This window comes from Lycorma delicatula, chromosome 1, assembly GCF_047948215.1.
Source record: "Lycorma delicatula isolate Av1 chromosome 1, ASM4794821v1, whole genome shotgun sequence".
Taxonomy (NCBI): domain Eukaryota; kingdom Metazoa; phylum Arthropoda; class Insecta; order Hemiptera; family Fulgoridae; genus Lycorma; species Lycorma delicatula.
Window position 1 is genome coordinate 113,849,221 of NC_134455.1, and position 24,422 is coordinate 113,873,642.

At 27.0% G+C, this 24,422-nt stretch overlaps 1 protein-coding gene across 2 annotated transcripts in view; it reads right to left on the reverse strand.

The window, feature by feature from the left end:
* Positions 1-24,422, reverse strand: part of Galphas (G protein alpha s subunit) — a 187,972-nt gene that overhangs the window by 93,411 nt on the left and 70,139 nt on the right. For both annotated transcript variants that reach the window (XM_075359410.1, XM_075359419.1), the window contains exons 3-5: positions 11,044-11,098; positions 5,312-5,431; positions 3,472-3,569 (exon numbers count right to left, since the gene is read on the reverse strand). In XM_075359410.1, coding sequence (XP_075215525.1) covers positions 3,472-3,569; positions 5,312-5,431; positions 11,044-11,098 — 273 coding nt within the window. The remainder of the gene's footprint in view (positions 1-3,471; positions 3,570-5,311; positions 5,432-11,043; positions 11,099-24,422) is intronic.

The window sequence follows — 24,422 nt, forward strand, 5'->3', positions numbered from 1 at the left end:
TATGTTTGTTATTACTGTTGTATTTTACGCTAATATATTATTTTTTAGATTAAGAAAACTGTTACAATCTAAATAAATATATTAATTTTAAAATATTTTTTCTGTTACCAATTTATTCATTCTCCTATTGTATCTATTATTATTATCCTTCATATAAAATAAATATTTGTAGAGTACCTACAGTATTTGATAAGGGGGGGATGTTTAGACCGAGAAACTTCTTCAAATAAACAACCTGATAATAGCTTTTAAATATTATCTTCATACATCTTCTCACCTATTATATACATTTTTGTTTTTTAATTTTCCCATTTATTCTTGTACAAGCTTAAAGGGTTTAAGTCGGATATACGCACAAACAACATACACGTCTATACGAATGATATTTGTGCTCTAGAAACAGCACAGAAATACTAAAACTTAACAACAATAACTTTTAAAATTTTGATCTAAATAGTTTATCACTTCAATAAGCAAAGTTATTACTGCAAATCACTATATTGAGCATAAACAAATAGTAATAGCAAACCAAATCAAAATGCAAGTTAAAAGAACTAGGGAGAGAGAGCGTGTGAGAAAACAGGGGGGGGGGGGATTTACACAGCCTATGATAGTTGGTGTTTTACAAATATATCTATCTAACGCAGTGATTCAAGGGAGTTAAGTTTATTTTAGAAATGAAATTAACCAATAATAACATCAAGACTTCCACACCAAACATTTTGAAATAATGCCAGGTTAGATTGGACAACCCCCCACACATACATTAAATACAAACATACTTGTGTGCAACTTACAGCAACAAGTTAATGCTGGAATTCTTTACATATGTTGCCTGTATTAAATTAAATACTACCACATCAGTCGATATAAATAAACATGCACCTATTTATATATTCTACACTGTAATACAAGAAAATATGAATCCCAGTGTTTACAATCTCAATTAGAGTTTATTTATTTAATTTTTTTTTTCTTAATATAATTCAATACTTATAAAAATTTATATCTGAAAACGATAAATTTTCAAAAATGTAATTATTGATTTATAAGAATCGGCTTATGAAAAAACTTTAATCATTGAATACGGAATGTAAAACTTAAATTAACAATTTTCCTTAAACTTCTTTTTTAATTTATATTATCACACTTGCATTTAAAAACAATAAACGTTATCAAAAAATAACTGCATATATTCAAAAGATAATTAAGAAGGAAGGGGAACATGAATGGGAAGGTGAGATCTACAACAGTAATCAGAAGATTGTCTACAATTAACTTAATGATGTTACAGAAATTAATAATTAATTCTGTGGGGAGGGGGGAAGTATATTAATCAATTACATCTTATGATTAATTAATAGTATCATACTATTGCACACGCACGCGAGTGCGCGTGTGTATAAAATCTTTTTTTTCTAAATAAACTTTCCATATTAATGTGCAAACAAAAATAAAGTATGATTTTTAATATGATGATAGGTTTCATTATAAAGCAAACATCTAAAAAAAATCTAATTCAACCATTTACTTTCTTAGATTATTACATTAGGATGAACTGTTACTACTGACAGCAAAAAGAAATAGTATGAATTAAAAAAAAAATTAAGGATAATCAAAGTGGAAAATGAGGTGGGTCTACAATTTTTAAACAAGGGTTTACAATTTTTCACAAAAGATTTAAAAAATAATTGTATATATTATACAAATACACAATAAATAATTAGCATATCATATCAAAATATACAGTCGAAGATTGTTCATTTGATGCTAGATTAGAAAAGAAAAAAATTTAATTGCTAGATTGAGTAATTCGGTTCCAATTTTCTATCGGTCAGAAAACCAGTTAATAAAGGTTAGGACCAACTTAATTAAAACACAAACAACTGTACAACAAATAAACAGAATATAATTCAAATATACACTTTAGAATCAAAAATTATTAAGGTGGTTGTAATTGATTAAATATTGTGTGTCATCTGACATAATACAAGTGATATTCATCTGACATCTGAACCATACATGTGTAAGTCAAAGACAATCAGTGTGTAGATGTGCCCATTAAAATTAAACTTGGCCAGCCGCTATCATTAGCAGAATAAATTTCAGAATGAATACTGCAGCAGTATTGGGTTATTAATGGGTAGCATAATGGGCTATTAATGTTCAGATGACATAGAAAAAGTGAGATAGATAATACCAGGTTATCATGATAGTGTAAAGGCTGCTAAGTGGTTTCTAATACAAAGAATGGATTATCTTACCCGCATTAACATATTTTTATTATTGCAGAATGACTATTGTAAGTTTTAACATTATGAGACAGTTATTTTTTTTTTGCAACTTGATTTTAATATAAGAACAAATTGTGAAATTTACAGTGCAATAATAAGAAAGAATAGAGTAAAAAACCATTGAAAAGAAGAGAAAAATAAAAAATTGTAATCAAAAGATTACAAATCTTATCCTTTAAGACTAAGTTACAATAATATTTTGCAACATAAAATAAAAAAATTTATTTATATAACCATATAAGAATCACTGTAAAAAAAATTGGATATATGTACAGAGATGCAGTAAATTAGATGGAATAATCCTACAACTGAATGCCACACATAACCGATCAAGGAGTATAACCTTTTTTTTTAAAGTTTTATAAAAAAAATTCATCATCACAACAGGATAATCAAATTAAAATTATTATTCACCAGAAATAAAAACAAAAAAAGAAAATTACTCATCAATAGATATTTTTAATATCAATAAAATATACAATCGCCAATTCATAACAAGCACTAAAAGTTGTATTTGTAATTTAAAAAAATTTTCCCCCCCAATTTATTAACCTTTTACTAAAAAATTCTCATGACATTGTAACAAGATTTAAAAAACGAGCTGCAGAAGTTTCATATTTTACCTATACATATAAAACAAAGCAAGAATGATATCGACCATGACAATTCAGTTGTCAGAAGTGTGTACTTAAAAGATACTAGTCTAGGCGCCAGCTGACAATAGTTGAATTATGTTGTAGTCATAAAGCAGTTGGATGGTTCCCAATAAGTTTATGACTACATTACATGTTAGAGAAGTGTGCATACTCCTATTAATAAGTACTGCCACGATTCTGTTTATAGCTACTATACTATAATCGATTCATATGAGTTCACTGTGCTTAACATGATTTTTTTTTACAAAATGTTATACAGGCAAAATAACATTAAATGATCAGTTAGAATAAAAATAATATACAGGTATTTAAGTTACACAATTAAAATCAATAGGTATATTGCCAATTCAGAAGTATTATAATTAAAGTGAATGTTTAAACCAATAATTCTGTAACTAATCAAGTAAAACGTTTTTTCTAATAACAGACCACATTCTTAAAAATGCATATATATATATATATATATATATATATATATATAATAAAATATAATACTGTGTGTGAATTTTAGTTTTACTCACTATTTGGCGCAGTCTATAAGTTGATACTCATTTGATCTTTCAAAGCATGCTTGGACTCCCCTATCTTTCCATAATATTTCTGTATGCTCATAGAATTCCTAAAAAGACAAAACTCTAAAATTAATGAAAATTTCAATCACATTTTAATTAAAGATTACATGAAGTATGTAATATTGTAAAAAAAGGAATAAAAACAATATTCAAACTACCTATTAAAGTTAAAGAAATTTGATATTTATTTCTCTAAATTTTTAACTATCAAAACATAATAAATCAAATTCAAGATTCGATTTAGACAGTCGATAAGAGAAAAAGATAATTTCCATATCAGTTTTACAAACAACTTCATGGAGCTTTCAGCTTAAAAATAAAATGCTGCAAAGTTAAAAACAAGATAAAAAACTATAGTGCAAACAAAATTAGAATATTTTTGATATTCTATAAATATAATACGCTTTTCTAATTATAAATAGGAGGCATGTTGACAAGTCGGTATAAATGTTGATTAGTAGTGACAACACAATGTTAAATATACATCATAATGTCGGTATGAAACTATAAATAGAAATAAATAACAATGGCTTGAATATAATAACAATAAACTGCAAAGTATTCTGTCCCGTTATATAATAAATATTATATGCCGTGCAGAATTTTAATTGAGTAATTAATAAAAACAAAGAATCCCAGGAGCACACGTTAAGCTGAGTACACATAAGGTAAAACAGCAAGCGAGCAGTTCATTAGCATTCAATGGATTTAATAGCTGACCGACATAACAACACAGGCCTACATTGAACAGACAAGACAAAGCAAAGCAAAAGCTAGGAAAGACATGTACGTATCTAGATTTGTCTGCAATGATTACACTTCCTTAATTCTCGGTTATCGATTATGCTACATAATCGCAACTGTGCATGAACACAGACATACAACAAATATGAACACAAATGCTTCTAGTGTGAGTATTTGCTACTTGTGTGCAGTGTGGCGTATCAAATGAATAATAAAAATAATGCAGAGATTTTCCCACATTAATATAAATATATATGAGCATTTATTAATAACTTCAACAATAATATTCTATAAATAACCCTATCTTTTACAATTATTATTACACAGAAAGAAATGATTCTTAATTCTGCATCATCAAAAGTATTGCTCTAAACTACGTACAGAAGAAAAAATGGCATCTTTTTATTGTAACATAAATTATGTCACTGCATAAAATATTATTATAATGAGTGGTAATATAAAGCACCACTGAATTAATCACAATAAAAAACTGAACAACAAAAGATTAAATAAACAACATTACTCCTTTTTTACCCAATAAATATAAGAATAATATACTATTAAAACTAATATACACATTATCTTACTCTATACAACTGCTCAAACAGGATGAAAAAAACATTTATCTTCAAAATATATTTATACTCATCTAAAAACAGTTAAAAACAAATTAAAAATACTAAAACAACAGGAATCTGATTTATTACTTTCAAAAATATTGAGGAAAATTACGTAAAATTCAGTAGTTATAAAACCTCCAGTGATCAAAAGTAAATCACAAAAAAAGAAGCCAAAAATTATTTTTTTATTTTTTGAATAGACATCTTACAAAATAAAAACTAAAGTGACGCTTTGAGATGTACATGAATGAATTAAATTGACATCTGAAACTGTAACCCAATTTAACTCAATTTATTACTGTAATTACAATAAACATAAAAAGAAATAAACAATAAACATAATGTACTTATTATAGGTTTAAAACACTATTTATGACTTTGCATACACGTTTCACAACTTTATGCATATAAAATTGATTACTTACTGAGGGATAGTCGAAATCATGTTGGGAGGCTACATCCTGTATGTAATCAACACGATGTTGATTTTCAGGGTTTTCCAGTTGAATGGGCGGCGTAAGTGTGCTCATCGCACCTGTTATCGTCTGCAACATAAAAATTAATAATCATATTAATGAAGTAATATCAAAAACATCATTTATGATAAATGTAAAGACTATATGAATGCCAAAACAAAATGTGCTAACTTTTTTCTTATTTTATATGACATAAAAACAAGCTAACAACCAGATGATTAAGTTATCGTTAAATGATTTGACTTTTATACATTATTATTATTATGTACATAAGAATTCAGAAAAAATATAAATATTATTATTATAAGTGACACAAATACAAAACATACAAATGACCTTGAAATGTACAATAATTTTTTCCTTTACACTTGAAATGTAAAAGACAGTACTGTAAAAATGTGTAATTACAACATATAAATAACCCAACATTTTTTTTTTAGGGATAAGAAATTCAGCCCTGGTTAAGACAAAATCTCTTTACAACCCGACAGTTCAACACTACCTGAAACATCTCTAGGAGTAAGCAACTAGAAGGGTGTGAATTAAGGTAAAATGCCAATGCCAATAGTGAAGTTTAATCGATCAGATCCTGTAAATCATACTATTATAAAATGCATATTGTACGCTTTTAAAATTGTTAGTGATTATAGCAGTTAGAGCTACTTAAAATAAAAAGAAAAGATCTCAATATAATATACAGGTTGGGTTCACTATATGAGATTGAATATTAAGCGTAGTTCATTATGACATCAAAACACAGATATAAATAAATACTAAAGCCATAAAGGAACAGGAGGACCTGTGAAATGTCAAGTTATAGAAGAATTTTACAATACTTTTCATGGGTTGTTAATATGCTAGCGGATTTAAAACGAATGAGAAAAATAAAAGAATTTGGAATCTTATTCTCTTTTTAAAAGATTCAAAATTCTTTTATGAATAAGACTGATTGGCCATTTATTAACATATCCAGATTTAATTAAGTTGGTAATAGTGGGTTGTGCAGGGGAACTGTAAAGAAAAACAAAAATTATAATAAACAAAGCAGATACTTCGGGATGTGGAATGTAAAAATAATTTGAGAAAAACTTGTAGTTTGTAGATAGTAGTGTTATTGTAAATTTGAAATGGGGGTGTGAACAAAAAGAAAAATAAAGTGATAGAAAATGGGAAGATCTATCTAGTAAAGGAAAGAGATATGTCAAAATCCCGTCAAAGTAATAGTTCAAGACCTCTTATTGTATGAATAAGGTTTTGTAAACTGAAAATGGGAAATAAAATCTGAAATTAATGTAAAATAACACGGGCAGTTTAAAATAAAGCAGATTACAATTAAAATAAATTATGAGAAAAATCTTCAATTTCAAGTCCTGGTTGATCCTCTTAGAAACAAATATATGTAATCCCAGAAAATAAAAGCATGTGAATTAAATTTAAAATGTCAATAGCAGAGTCATGTTCAATAATTGAGTTCTTACAGACAACCAAAACTGAACAATGCTTGTTGCAGTTTTCCTCTGGGCAAGGCAAATAATCCATACAATTGGCTAATGTCAGTTAAAAAGGAAAGAAAACAATCCTAAGATGATATCACACACCATATAAGAAAATACCAATATTGTCAAATCAATTATTTTTAATTGTTGCTGTTTTGATTCACTGAATATTCTTCAAACACAAACTGCCTATCATATTCAGACAACAAAAATCGTAGATATATCTCATATGGAATCAGCTAAAAGGGTTATGATCCTCAAAAAAACGAAAAAAATAATACATCACTTTACAATTTAAGAGAACTTGAAAAAAGTCAGTTATATAGTTATAAAAAATATATATAATGTTGGTGAAAAAGCCTGACAATTCTTGCAACATCATTTTAAGGTATTAATAAACAACAGTAAGGCAATAATAATTAGATACCCAGAAACAAAAATAAGCATAAAAATACCTATTGTAAAGAAATATTAATTGAGAAAACAAACTGAAAAGGGAATATAAAGTGGTAGTAAACAAACTATTTAAAGTAAAATGGAAAAAAGTAAATTAATGTATAAATATACCTCGTGAACATTGATCTAAAAATTAAAACACATTTTAAATACATAAATATTTTTATGCAGTAAAAAGTAATTAAAAACAAGAAGACTATTATTACCTGATTAATCTGGCTGTAATAAATTTCTAGTAATTTTTTACAAGAAATAAAGAAAGTGTAACTATAAATTTTATATACAAAATTAAATAATAAAAAACACATGTTTTCACTTATCCTCTATAATTATTCCACTGCCAATCCTTGGGACAAGAAACATACAATGGAAATGAATCAACAAAAAATTTCACTGAAAATTTTGAGGGAATAGCCCAATAAAGAAATAACCTTACAGATTGAATTCTTTAATGTTAAACGAGAAATGGAATATCAATTCTAACTTCTAATTATTATAGATTTCTGCAGATCAATTAAGTGTAGTTAAATGAAGGTTAGTACTCGATAACTCAAGTAACAATAATTTCTACAGGTTACTTACACTGAGGGCATATTGGAGCATAATTAGAAAAAAACGAAATCCATCGATTAACTAAGTATTCCCCAGACACTTTGACAACTTGCTTAGGTGATTACATTGTGCTGAAGATTTTCACTATAATAATATCTTAATAGTTCTTTAGTCTTCTTGGTAATACTGACAACAAATTTTTCACACTGATTTCCATGAACACATGAATATTGTTTTGTAATTAATGAAATTAACTAAAAAAACAATATTCATGGCTGGGTACAAGTTTCTTGGGAAACTTTATCACAATGTTAGCTGATTTATCCCTTCCAAAGTACAGTTGACTATATGCAGAAAAAATATAAAAAAAGGAAATGTGGCCTAGAGAGCAAAATGAACAAGCACTACGGCAACTGAAAGAAGGAGTCATTGAAAAAATTCAACAACCTGTGAGGGGGCTGTGTGATGGAACAGTGAATAATTTAGACAAAGATCCCAATGCTTAGTAGAATTTACAGTGTTGCAACTTCTGTTACCAAAAAACAGCAGTCTGGTAGATGTTAGATGCTACTACTGCATGTATTCAGTAGTTAGATGTAATTCGGTCTTAAGAGACTGAATTTTGGGTTCCCGTGTACATTTAATTTATGACACGTATTCTTGGAAATAAAGACCAAAATATTTTAAATGCTGGATAATAAATTACTATAATACTGTGCATAAAATGCACATTAAAAAAACAACAGTATTCTTATTGATAAATGAGAAAAATACACACACATCTTAGTAACTGAAAGTATATCCTAATAATTTTCACAGTGTTTTAATGATAAAATGTTGAATCTTGACACCAATAACCATGGAGCAAAGAGACTCACATCTAACAGAATGATCTGTATATAATATTCTCATTACATACAGGTGGTTTCTTCATAAATTTTTAATGCTACTTATTGGTGTAATAAATAATTCTGAATTTTAAATCAGTCTTGAGGTTAAGTGTTTTTCTTTTCAAAAATTATTTGGCAAATAGTTTTTTGTTCTATTTTTTCTTCCAACTCTTGTATGAAAATTTCATTAGCTGAAGAACTCCCATTTTAAAAGCCCAAATTATGACTCTTCCTCAAGGTGTTCAGCATACTTCTTTGCTAACATAACATATATCTTCTCCAGTCAATGAAGACAGTGATACAGACTGCTACCAGAACTGAAGCATTCTGAATAGCCTTTGATGGTAATTAGATAACAAACCTACCTTCTCATTTTGGGAAATATAATCTAATAAGAAAATTTAACATGCGATATTACACCAGTTCATCACTATCACTTCATCATTTTCAAAAATTACTTGCACCAACATTGTTAGAGATGCAAACTGTAGTGCAAGATTTATATTTACCGGTTTTTAACAAGAAATGATTCATTCATTTAATGAAGTAGGAAATATTGTGGAAGAATGTTTTATTCCAAGCTATAACTTTCTGAAAGAAATGGAACATATCAGTAACTTGTATTACTTTATGAAAATGAAAGAATCTTAAATTTAAAGGAATGAAATACATAATTTCTATCTCTGAAATTCTTAATTTTTGGGAATATTCTGGGAATTAGATTAAAATTATTATTAAAATATTTCCAACATTCTTCATAAATATGCATACGTGATTAAAATTATTATTAAAATATTTCCAACATTCTTCATAAAATATGCATACGTGATACCATTCAACTGTTCTAAAATAAAAAATACTGGAACTACCCACATATTATATACATATATCTTAATTTTCTTCATATAGTGGGAATAGGAGAAATATTAAATATGGAATCAAGTAAGTTTTCTTGTTATACTAGTTTACATTCTTAGAAAACTTCATGACAAACTGCTCAACATTATGACAGGTACTGAGGATGCATAAAGCCCTCTCATGATTTCAAAGCACCTTCTTACAGCAGTCATTCCCTAGGATCAGATGGATACTTAATTTCCAGATAATAGAGATAAATTTTGTCAGCAATATTGATAATCAAACTATATAAACAAATTCTAAAAACTTCAGATTTTTTTCTACGATTTAATTTTTTTATTTCATCTTGGTGGTTATTTGAGCACAGCCATATTTGTACCATCTATGTATAAATTTCCTGATGTGATATCAAATAAAAGAAAAAATAATATTAATGAAAATCAATAGACACAAAAAAATATATAAAGGTTGACTTTCAAAAAAATCAGAAAAAATTACAGACTGACAAAGCTGTTAAGAATAATTTCAGGATTTTGTGAACTACTAATACAATTTAAAACGCTATGATTTGTTATTTTTCATTTCAAACTATGCAAAATCCAAAGTAGCTGCACACTAAATTTACTCTGATTAAACATTAAATTAGTAAGATTAAAATTTTTTTTTTCATTAACAGGGTATATACTCTATTTTTTAGACTGATACAGACAATACTGAACAATGCATTACACAAAGCAGAAAAATTTAATTTTAACTTAGTAGATAAAAAAGTAACTTCTTTTTCTAAACAGATAATTATAATACAGTATCATAATTCTACCATCCATTTCTAACGTGACAGTAATAACCTAAAGCATTTAAAGAGAAACATGCTTTATTTATTTACCATTTTATTTTTTTAAATACAACGAAAACAGCTTCAGACGTTAAAAATATGAGCAAAACTTAGCATTAAACATAAACAAACAGTAAACATTACTCAAATTACTACAATCACTAAATAATCTCAAAAAGCAGTCTATGAGGAAATTGAGAAAACAGACATAAACTAATATTTTACTGAAGTGGCATGTTATCAAAGAAAATATAATTTTAATTTAACATTGTAATTTTCTTGGAAAAAACTTACTTAAAAATTCTGACAAAAATTCTGATCGATTAATAGAATAGTTTAAAATCAATGGGTTTTTAAACTACTGGCCTCTTTTTTAAACAAAATGGCCTTTTTTAGTGAAAATATTTGCTGCTAATGCAAGTTAAATTCTCTTCATTATGCATCTGTTAGAGGACAGTGAAAACAAAATGCAATTTCTAAAAAAATCCTTCAACTGAGCCAGGCCTATACTTTGTTACATTATAAAGGGAAAGAAAAAACATGACCAAGCTTAACACATAATTAAACAAAAAGTATACAGAAAAGAATACATACCAATATTGCATCTCTTATGTTCTTTTTAATATCTTCTATTTTTTGTCGTTTTTCTCTGTAACAAAAAAAGAAAGGATGAGTACAGAACATGATAATTACTAAAAATCTACTAGCAAATCTTTTAAAATCCATACACTAAAAACACCAATACTGAACAAAATTGTTTTTTAACGAGTTCACTTATATGTGTAATCTACAATAATTATTTTCATCTACTATTTTAAATAATGTTTTGTAATAATTCTAAAAAGAGTACATACCATTTTCTATGTAATTGTATTTGTGTAGTATTATAAATAAATGTTAATGCAAGAAATTATATAATTTTACAACTAATGTACAATAATCAAAAGAGATTAACATATCACAAAAATGTTTCAAAGGTAATGTTTTTTTCAAACTTATTTATATTTTGTTGGACATACATACACCAAATTTCATTAAAATAACTCAATCTGTTTTTAAAATATAAAACTTTAATGAAAAAAACATGAAATAGTGGGCAGGAAGAAAATGAAGTGAGATAGAACATTTCTCCACATGCACATTTTTTTTTGATGTCTTGAATGAGTCCCTTAAGTTTAGCAAATAACTCCTGAGAGACCTGTATGCTCATACAATTGACACTTATGTCTTCAAGAGCCGCATAAAAAATAGGTATTAGCAACTAAATTAAACATGATTAAGTCAGAAAAAAAAACATGCATTTTAAAAACTAAATTATTACAAAATAATAGCAGTGTAAATGGTTATGAAACTGAAGAAATGGGTGAGTATTTAGTTTTTCATGCAATTAAATTTACTAGTCATTACTTACTAAGGTATAAGCAATAATAAATTCGCATACATCTTGTCAAAAATATTAAAGATATATTCAGATTGAAAATTTTTGACAGTAAGCGTAGAACGAAGACAGTTTTATTACCAACCTAGGATGCAACAGGTACAACTTTAGTTTCAGGAAACCATAAAATATTAATGTAGAATAATCTTTACTGAAGATGTGTAACTATCAAGATATATTCTCATGAGTGTGTGTGTATATATATATATATATATATATAAATGTATTTTACAAATCAAAACTCATAATTATAACCACAATAACATAAATTGAAACAGAACTTATCAATTTAAAAACTACGACAATAGGTATATGGCCTTTTATCTTTTGAGATAGAAACTCACACCTGCATGTAAAAAGAAAATAACAACAGAAATTTGTCCAATCTAGGCATAAAATTGTTCTTAATCTAGGCGTAAAATCAATTAATCATAAATTTAAAGGCTCAGAATTTTTTGAGAAAGATTTTGAAATGAATTAGCAAAGGTCAACGAAAAATGTTGCACTTATGAATGAAATTAATACATAAGCCTGCAATTTGAATACGGTAGAATGATTAGGTGATGAACGAGGTATAAAAATTTTTGTTTACCCTATTAATGATATTAGGCTCATGACGTTACAGATCTACCTATTATTTTTTTTTTAACAACAGACTCATTAAGAATACAACATTTAATTATAATTGCTATTTTAAATTAATAACCTTTCTCCATGTACAATAAAAAATTATCAAAAAATGTAATGACCGTCAGAAAAAAATCTTTTTTCTAACACTTCTCAAATTAGCTTAACTTGTAGCATAAGTTATATAAAGAAGTAATAGTATCTGTGCACGTAAACAGTTCTATTTACTGTATGTAATTTAATATATTCTACAAGGTTAATACTGATATAATGTTTTAAATCTGTCTAAATAAAAATACATACTATTTCTCCACTGTGCCCATAAATGTACCCTAACACTGAGCTGTATAAAATTTTACTTTAAAAACTTCATCTCTCTCTCTAAATATAAATATAAAATTCTTATATATTAAAATAAATTCTAAAGATTATTTACACTGATGTAATTTTTAAGAGCATTTACAATAAAATAAAGAGCTTATATTATTTAAAGTAAAAATGATAGACCAGTGTAGAAAATACCATAATTAGTTCATAAGTTGATTTCCAAAATATGTTGAAAGAATTCAGAAAAACAATGGAACAATGAATAACTGATGTTTAACTGTAGTGTAGAATTTAGAATCAGCTACAATTTGGACAACATTCAAACAAAAAATTCATGACTGCTGACCTCAATTCATGATTTTTTCATTAAATGAAAACCATCTGTACATGTAAGTTAATCTGTTATTCAGTATCTCCATAAACTGTTTCGGAGAGTAATCTTATTATTTAAAGAAAGTATCTAAATAAATAAAAAACAATACTAAAATTCTAGTCCCATAAATTAAACATTTAATTTATTATGTATCTAACAGAGAAAGGGGCTTACAATCATCACATAATTGTTGAGACAATTCATCCATACATAATAATTATAAACTCAGAAATATTTTCCATTTTGTAACATAAATATACATTACATTTTTAAATATCAAAAGGAATCTCATCAACTAAAAATAAAACAGTTACATTTGATTCTTAACTGCATTTGCTCTGAATGCTATCTAATCTTAAAATTACATTATCAGTGTAACAGAATCCTTTTAAAATGCTACTTTAGCCAACCTGTTGAATTGAATTGTCTTTGTACGGACAACATTATGATATTTGGTATTCTAACATATAGATATCTTTAGCAAGATATAATTCTTGGTAAGTCTATTGGTGAAATGTTATTTCACATATTGAAATAGTTATTGGAATCAAAATTATAAGGTAAAGATTATTTATTAAAAAATTTAATGATTTACATAAGATGCAATGCTGACAGCCTAATATCAATGACTGAAATAGAATTTTCATAACAGAAAATGTAATGTGAAAACACACACATTTCTGTTCCTTTTTTCATGTCAAAAACACACACATTTCTGTTCCTTTTTTCATGTCAAACAAATTTCATAATTTTGCTGGTATTTAATATTAATAGGTTTGATTCTAATCCACTGGGCAGGTAATTAATAATAAACACAGAATAAATAATTTTACTGCACACGATTCTGTGGGAAAGAAGTTAATGGAGTTTAAAAAGTATTCTTAATTACATACGAATGCTCATGTTACTGGTGTGATCACTAAGAATCAATTAAAACATGTCTTACAGCTCAAATGAAAAAAAAATTGACATAAATATAACCTTCCCATTCCAAAGTTAATAGCAGGGCTTACAAAAATAGGTCCCAGATCTATTTTTGTAAATTTCAACTTAACAACTAATCAATTACGCAAATAAACACAAATTGATTATGTTAGTCCTATGTTATACAGTACAATCAGTGTTAAAGAAATTTCTTAATCAAATTTCTTTAACACTGATTGTACTGTATAACATAGACTTGGACTAACAAAATGTACATGTTAGATTAGCAAAATGTAGTTAAAACTTCATCAAAAAGACTTTCTAATTACATATTCTATTCTACAAGCATAGGTATTCTCCTTGTATTTATAAAGTTTTTTTATTAACACATCATCTACAACAATTATTTATAAACAAAATCTGATGTGGACACCACATGATTTCCTTGCATGCCTATTAAATTATATATATATTTTTTTCAAAATGAAAAGAACATAAAATTTTATTTCATTAATAATGTCTATTATTTTTTCTTTTCTTTTTTATTGTTATTATTGAAATATTATTTATTTTACAATTTTTTTTACAATCAGAGGTTAATAATTATTAATAAATCAATACATTTAAATTAAAAATAAAAGGAGATGAAGTCAGATTCGAACTGATGTGCCATCCCCTTGTAAGATCCAAATATTTCATTAATTAAAATTTTAATTGGCTATAACTCTGGAACCAATGAAAATAAATACCGCTTATGATATATTGTGGAAAAGCTTTCAATGAGGACTTATTACTGTAGTTAAGAATTACTGTACTTATTACTGTAGATCCAGAAAATCCAATTTTTCTGGATTTTGGGCTGTTTTGGACACTTTTGGTTCAGTTAATTACAACCAAAAGGTTGCAGCCAAAAGGGGAGGAGCACAACTAGATGTTACAACATTCCTAAATACCAAATTTCAACATCCTATGGCAAATGATTTTTGAGTTATGCGAGATACATACGTACGTACATACGTCACGCCAAAACTAGTTTTTATAAGATGCTAAGATGTTAGAAATTTCAGATCATAATCTAACAACTCAAGGAGAAGAATACTGTCTTGGGATGTTATATTTCTATTTGTCTATGCCTTTTGCTAAAGATTAGCTGCTACACTTGACAAGAATTCAGCCATTTGGCAAAGTGGACAACATTCCAAACAAAACCACAAGACCCATCCAGAGACTGGATGGAACACAATGATTCTGCAAATTCTAGCACTTTCAGCATAGAGCTAACAGGATCTGACTTACACCCACACGACCCAAAATAAGGAAAGATCAATGAAAAAACACAGATGGTTACTAAGTAAAATACTTCCACCAACAATAAAACCACATCACAAGAAAATAATCCCAGCTGTGAATAATCCCAACTTTCAAAATGGCCTCTCGGGGGGACTTGCGGGTGGAATTGATGCTGGCCACAAACACTTACAAGACTGGAGCATTTATTTTCAAGAGTAGGAGTAGCAAACTCCAACAATTTTACATTGATCAGGTTAAATATAAGCTTCAATTGTAATTACTTATCAAAATTGTCTAGAAACTGACATAATACCATTCACCTTTCTCCACCCCAAAAATGTAATGACATTTCAGAATTCTAATTTGCAGTTCACTCAGAACCTACATGAAGGTGTTTCACTAAATTTGTCTCAATTGTGCTACAAATAATGACTGTAAAAATAAAAAATAAATAAAATGTTGAGCCATAAGTTGCTATTTTATCAAAGCAGAAAAACAAAACTGTTTGATCTAGTTGAGAGTGATTTGAATAGAAGCAATGGAAAAGCTGATCTTAATATATATATATATGAAGTGAAGAATGAAGTATGCATATGAAATGAAGTGGTGTGTGTGTGTGTGTGTGTGTGTGTGTGTGTGTTACATTTTGTAAGGATTTGCAATGATGTAAAAAGTTATCAGTTTTTGTTTGTTTTTTACTACATATGTAAAAATTGTAGACGACCTGACACGAGTACTACTTCTTCACACATGCCTAATAATGGTTTATGCATTCTCAAGAATACAAAAACATCTGCTAAACTTACTAGATTAAGATAAAGGAATGAAGTGGTTTATCATACATAAACTTCTTCACTAAGACAAATATAGTACTACCATCAGCACACCAAACCGGCAAAAATATAAAGTGATAACTTTCACCACAGATATTAGCCATATATATAAAACAAAATCCATTATTTGCAACAAAAGTGCAACACTGATTGGTACTTCTAGTATTTCAGAAACTACAGTATACAACAGAATCATAGTCGGAAAAAAAAAGATGAACAAATAATGGCAAAAATGGAGTACACATTTAAAAAAACTAAAAAAAAAACAAGTAATTCTGAGAAAACCTGAATTGTTTCAAAAAAATTTTGCTTCTTTAAAAATCTGTGTGTGAAATTTGTCGATGAAGAGTATTTAGAGGTTTTTTTATTCAGACTGCTGAATGTGTTCTTATTAACTGTGTTGCCTTGTCAGAAACTGATGAGTGAGAATGCTGCTTACAGCAAAATCATGCTAATGCTACATTTCCAATCAACTATCTAGTTGAATGCATGAATTTTTTGGTTGCCTGCATGTTTCCTGAATTTAATACACCTAGAATTTTATTAATGGGTAATCTGAATGACATTCATTAAAAAAAAAATGTATGTACATAGGAGTTCTAAGGTTCAAATCTTTGTAAAGACATTACTTTTATATGGATTTGAATACTAGATCGCGGATACTGGTGTTCTTTGGTGGTTGGGTTTCAATTAATCACACATTTCAGTAATTCATACATATCATCCTCATTCATCCTCTGAAGTAATAACTTACGGAAGTTCGGCAGCTAAACAGAAAAAGTAGAGGAGAGCTAAAAAAAATCATACAAAGGATTTTTAATTTCCAAAGCCTTGAGAAATTCTATAAAAAACTGCATGAATCATTAAAAAAACCATATTAATGCTCAAAGATGCACATTTTTAAAACTATTAAGAGATGTAAGAGACATCATAAAATTAAATTAGTGTTCTATCAAAACATTGATAGTGTATCTATGACAAACATATCTTGTACTGGACAAATTTTGTTATAAGTAGAATCAGTAGTGCTGAAATTGCCAACTTTTTATGAAATATATTCAACATTGGGCATATAAATTTTTAAATTAACTTCAAATCCACAAATCCAATAAGACTTTAAAGTTAATAATTTTTCTTCACAAAATAAATGTTAGAGGTCACCAGATGCTTATATCAAATGAAAATTACTTAATTATATTCAGATGTACTCTCATCTGAATAAAGATACAATAAGGCATTGTGGCATAAAAAATCATTTATAAGCATTGTTACACCTAGATTTTTGCATACATTTTAATGAGAATAAGTCAAAAAATTTAAAGATAATATTTAACAGTGAAACAGCTCAATAGTCGTTTTAAATATTACACAATGCTAGTTAATTAACCACTTAAAAAACTTGAATTACTTTTAATTGTAATAATTAAAAGTATACTATGAAAATTATGAAAAGTATAAGCATGAAATGTCATACAATCCAAATATACACCACAGAGGTTACAGGGTTATTCATTTTCACTGATCTTATAGTTTTTCTTATTTAATGCTTGTGTAATATCAAATTATTTCATGTAAATATTTTTGTTTTTGAAAATAAAATAATACTGTACACTAAACATGCAATCAGACATCTACTCATTTCAACAGAACTTAAATGGTTGGATGCTAGATTTAAAAAGAGAGATAACAAAATAAGATAAAAAATAAATACATAAAAATGTTTAGTAGTGGCCAGTGATAAAAGGAAAAAAAGAAGTTAAGTGAATTCATATTATAATTTTTTTATCCATTTTGATGATTCATCTTCATAGACATTGTTTTTAAAATGGTATGTATGTATGTAAGGTACAAAAAAACCTGCAAGTGACCTGATGTGAGATACAAGTTGCTCTTCAATCTGCCACAGACATTTTGAAATTAACAACTGTCCCATAAGAGGCTTACTAAGAAAAATGTGTTTTTCATTAAGCCAAACATACTGTTTCAAACATTTGGAATAACACTTAGTAGACTAGATAGTAAAATTAACATATACTGATATTTTGTTTTGGAAGAAAACTCCATATAATACATTACAGATACAATCTTAACTTTCTAATAGAAGTGCCTATACCACTTTTTTTGCATTCCTTTCACTGTTCTTTAACATTAATCAAATGAATTGTTTTCAGACTTCTTAAATTGTCAAAATAATTAATTATTTATTTATTTTGATGACTAACCAATACAATATGAATTATGAAATTTATAGTACGTAAAAAATGATAAAACTAATTGTGATTCAAATATAGTATCTTTTGGATGTACCGCTGAAACTCATTCTAAAAAATGGGTCAATAAATTTAGAGTTACTTATTAAAATAAGGTATTTATTTATCATTCAATATAGCTACATAAATTTTCAATTTTATTTACTTCACATACAATTACTTGTACAGGAAAGTGAATAATCAACTAAAAATATTTACTTTGTATATTAAAAAATTATACATATGAAAAAACCATACATCGATTGTTGGCCAACTAAAAGTATGTCAGCAAAAGATGTAAAAAAATTATTGTACAATGGCAAAAATACAAAATAAAAATGTATACAAAATTCAAAAATGTATTATAAAATGAAACAAATTCAGACATTCGATGGACAGAGATGATATATTCCTTGGAAAAAGATTGTTCTGAATAAAAATCAGAAAAGGCTTTTCCACATTTACATCAAATGAAAATAACTATCAAAATGTTGATATCTTCATTTAGTTAACTCGTTTATGAATTTGTGGTCACTTTTTAGTTAAATTTAAAGTGAATTAAATAGACACTTAATGTATTAAGTGTGTGTTCATATCATCAGAGTAGTTTAAAGAATTTTTAAAATATATTATTTTGTGTGAAATGTATTTTATTTATTTTTTTAAGTAACAAATGTTTTACATTATAATGTGATACATTCATAACTGTCAACACACACAGTAATTTACAGAATTTTGTTGTACTATATTTCATATGCACAATGTATATATATATATATATATATATATATATATTAATATTGCATTTAATGTTTGCAATATTTGCTATGATATATATCGTAGCATAAAATATTTTCAGTAGCCATGTGCTGAAAAGTGAAAGATTTTTGTGTCACAAATAAATAAAAGCACAGATTTTGATATTTTACATAATTTTTCTTAGGCAGTCATTTTTTTAAAATGCAAGTAAAAATTGTAATATAAAATAATCAACATCATGAATCCTTACTATTCATTGTGTGATTAAATAAAAATAAATAAGATAACACAAATTCCGACCATACAATGACGAAATGAATGTAAACTTTAGACTGTAACATCGGGTTATTTTATTTATCAGTACAGTATTTTTCTTTTGGTTATTGTTTATAAAACACTCTCATACACAGGAACTTTGATTCATAAAAAAACATGAACAATGAAATTACTTGTTATAATTAACTATTTCTTTCTGTATTCTTTTTCTCTATTACTTGTTTTTTAACCAGATACTTAATGATTAAATTATGATGAATAACATATAAATAATGCTATAAACAGTATCCTATAATGTATGTGCTACAGGTTAGATTTCATAATTAAACAGGTTAATTAAATATAACAAATGGATTAACTTCCAGTAGCCTACAGCTGTAAAAAGATACAAATTTACTCAATTTTTAAGAGCATTTTTCTGAGCATGCACACCAGTTACCTTCAGAATATACCATGAAATATTAAGAGAAGATTATATAAATGTATAGTAATGCAACACTTGTACAACAAAAAAAAAATGATACAATAAAAAAAATATATATATATTATTATTCTTTGGCCATTATAAGAACTACAATATTAATTTGAGTAAATTCCTAAGCCGAAATAATAAAATATGTTTTATATGGATATTTTTATTTTAAATTTGGAAATTACTTCTTCCTTGTCAATTTATTTTATATTTAGCAATGCTAGGTAATATTCAATATTTTATTTACTATTCAATACATTAAAAATGCTGTAAAAACTACTCCAAGATTGATAACAACAATCAAAAATTTCTACAACAAATTACATGATGATGAAATTATATATTCATATGTATCATTGAAATATATGGAATAACAAACCTATAATGAATTAAATGTATCTGTTTTTCTTAGCACAGTAAAATTAAGATGTATATAGTATTTACTGTTGTAGAAGAAAATATTTTACTATCACTGTCTTATATAAGTCATATTTCTACAAATGAGTTAGTTATTATATAACTCATATTACTATAAAGCCATAATCCCTTCTCGATTTTTTACCTATATTTGTGAAACAAATGGTGTGTGAACTCAGACAGCTGTGAAACGGGGAAGAATATAAACCCTGACTTCTAATATGTGATGAGATAGGAATTAGGCCTTTAATTATACAATTTTATAAATTTAATTTTTTTATAAAAATTCAGAGTACTTTAGTGTCTTGTTAAAACTAACATTCTGGGAGAAAACACTTTCATCAACAATTCCAAAGAAAAATATCAAATTTTTCTTGTTGAAAGAATTACTACAAATCTAATCTCTAAAACCAGAGATTAAGGGCAAGTCCTTGTTTAAAATTTTTAGGTAATTTCTACAAACCTTAAAAAATAATAAAATAGCAACCAATGCAACCTACATCACAATCTAAATAATAATCCATCAAATGGATAGACACTTCATTTCTTTAAATTATCTATAGGATGAAATTTATTTTCAAGTAAAGACAGAGCTTTGATAATACATATTTATACTGGAGGCTACAAATTTAGTTCTACTCACTACTAAATTCAGGAGAATCATCTATACTTTGAATTGTGAAATAATAAACTAAAAATGCAGAGCACAAAAGACTTCTAGTCAAAATTCTATTAATCTCTTAATTAAAATTCCCCTTTATCAATTTTTTTTTTAATTTTCATAGTAAATTAGATCAGTAAATAAATTCCCTTCTGTACCAACATTTAATTGTACCTACTTGTCAGAAATATATGTTAAAAGATATATACATACGTAGTTATATTATTAAAATAAAGAAATACTGAAAATATAATTTATGTCATCTGACCACGCTGCTTTTTTCATACATATGTATGACTTATCAGTAAAAACTTTTCCCTATAAGCATTCTTTCAGTTACATTTTTTTTCAACTCATTGAGAATTTCATTTATATTTTTTACAAAGAAAAAAAAATTTCTGTTAAAATTAGAAATAAAGACTGATCGATGTGGTTTGTATCATTTACTCACCTGAAAAATAAGGATTTTTTTATCAAAACTAAAATTCACTAATGAGCAATGCTAATTTTATTTAACATCTACAACATAACTTTAACTGGCAACAGTGTAGTGTATACATTCACTCTTGCTTTTGTGATTTTTTCTGAAATTCACACAGTTTTCAGAAAAACCTCTATCTCTTTACGGCAAATATTTTTAAACACCACGCCATTAATATACTTTTCACTTTTAAATATTAAATAATTGGAAATACACGTATATTTTGCAAATGGATTTTATTAGCTACAGTATGAAAGTATGAAGTAACTGGTAGCCATTAGAAAAACATTTTTTTGCTAGCTGAAATCCTAACGGCCAGATTGTAAAAATACTACCACAATAAAGTTATTTGTATACCCACGACTTAAGACAATTTATTATTTTTCTGCTGGTCTTCCAAAATAACGAAAATAAATTTAACCGATCAGCCAAACACTTTTATTATCAACTATTATTATCTTTTATTATTAACATAATATTATCAACTATTTATTCATCTGTTAAGGGAATAGTGAAACAATTATTTCCTCTGCTAACTATTAACTCTAGTGGCAATTTCAACCCATATTTTACTAGTTTACTCAAGATACAAAGCTTTCATACTATTGATTATCAGAGTTCTTTAATTACTTTTTTCCTCTTCATGTGGTGTCTTAGTTTTTGACTAAGAATAGGTGAACATACACTGTGAGGGGAGAGAAAAGAGAGGCATCAAAAAAGATAAGAAAGAATAAATGAGATCCACTAGGCAAAAAGAAATATAATATTAAAGAAAACATTTGTTATTAAAAAACATACTATAAAATTAACTAGATAATTAGATAACTTGACTATATCTTCAGTACAGATAATCTCTCAAAGTAAACTTTGGGGGGGGGGGGGAGGAAACAAAACACTAGAACTTTTAGATAACATATAAAAATAATTCAGATTAATTTAATTTATCTTACAAAAGAGAAAAATATTTTGCATGTCTGCTTTCAAACATCAAAATGAATGTAAATCAGCAATAATATGTCAAAATATAATTTTTAATCAAAATCCTGGTTCTGGTTACACTCCAGTAAGGATTTCCATGAAAGCTGCTGAAAAACATCAGAGGCTAAGCTAAATCATTCCCCTTAAATTGGTGTTTCTATCGTGGACAGAATGACAGATAACTGGATTTTAAGAATTAATACTGAGTACAAGAAATAACTACCAATATAGAAGATACCTCAGTGTGACAATGCAAATTCTTAAACTGAACACTACACATCAAAAGTATACAAAATAGCAGTTAAAGGAAAAAAGAAGGTAAACAGAAAGTTCCAAATTTTGTTGAAAAGTGCTGTTCAAAAGAAAAAACTATTCTAATTAATTATTATTAATTAAAAAAAAAAAAAAATTAGACCAAAAAATCCTGAATATAAACAAGAAGAAAAAAGGAAATTAAGACTTGCAACACAAAGGTAAAATTTTTTTAAATATTTGAATCGCTCCACAACAAGAAGTGATACACAGTTTTAAGTCTTAAATCAAATAATAGATATTGTAACCTGTACAAAAAATTAATAGATTTTTAACCTGTAATTAATTGATGTTGTAACCTGAAGTACAAAATTAAAATAATCTTAAAAACAAATAAAATCATTTCCTGTAGTCTCAAGTATCACTTAAACAAAATTATGTCATTTATACTGATTTACTTCTCAATATCAATCACAAATGTTAAACTAACATTACGTGTTTCCAAATGTCATTTGTAAGGTTATTAAGTATAACAAAGACAAAATTTCACCAAATTCATACTTTTAAGAAAAGCTGGTTAGTTATATTAAAAAGATATTAGAAGATAAATATAAAACTGCCTTAACCTGATCTTGCACTTCTTTTAAACAATTAAATAATTATTAGATATATTATTTCTAAGATCACACGAAAAAATAGGTAAATTCAATTTTTTGTTTACAAAAAAAAAAAACTGTCACTTTCTAATACTACCCAATAAAAGTAATCACATTTTGTGATGAGGTTGTTATTTGATAATTAATTTTACAATGATGGTAAAAAGGGGGTGCTCTTATATATTATTCTCTGATCACTATCTTGTGAATGTTTTAATTTCATTATTAACATGTATTTAAAAACCAAAGAAAAGTACTCTTTTTTGAATACTTTTCAACCTAACTCGACTTCAAGCCCATATGAAACTCCTTAAACTGCTAAAATTTGTCAGATAAACTACCTAAATCTAATCTTTTTTCACTGTCCTCACCAAAATTCAGCTTTTATTTTTTACAAATGGTTTGCCAGTGACCAACCATTTTAGTCTTGAACAGACATTTTTAAAGAATAAATAGGGAAAATGTAAGAGGCCAAACATCCTATAAGAGACCAAACTGATGACCGTGTTAATTTTAGAGGGTCTAAAAACGACCTGCAGTGAAGCCCATCAGGGCAAGGAACAGAGAGGGTGGTGTGGCAACCAGGACCGTCACAAGGTGGGTGGTCTTCCCTACAGGATTCGGGATGTTCATTTTGATAAGCTGAATGAAAATAATATGCAGAGTAATACAAAGTAGTAAACTTTATTATGACGGGGACAAAAAAAATTTGAAAAAATATTTTCAATAAACTGGAGCAAAGAATGATAACAACCACAGCATAACATAAATGCTATTGAAGACTGCTAATTGTAAGACAACTTCTCAATTTCCAATACAAAACACTGGATTACTTTTAATGTGTGCAAAAATCGATTTATATTAATAAAAAAAGGTTATTTTTTTGGGTGCCATTTTCTTTCAACCAATTGTGAAAAATAATTGTTCCGGAATGAAGTAACTGTTACTTCAAAAAGGCAT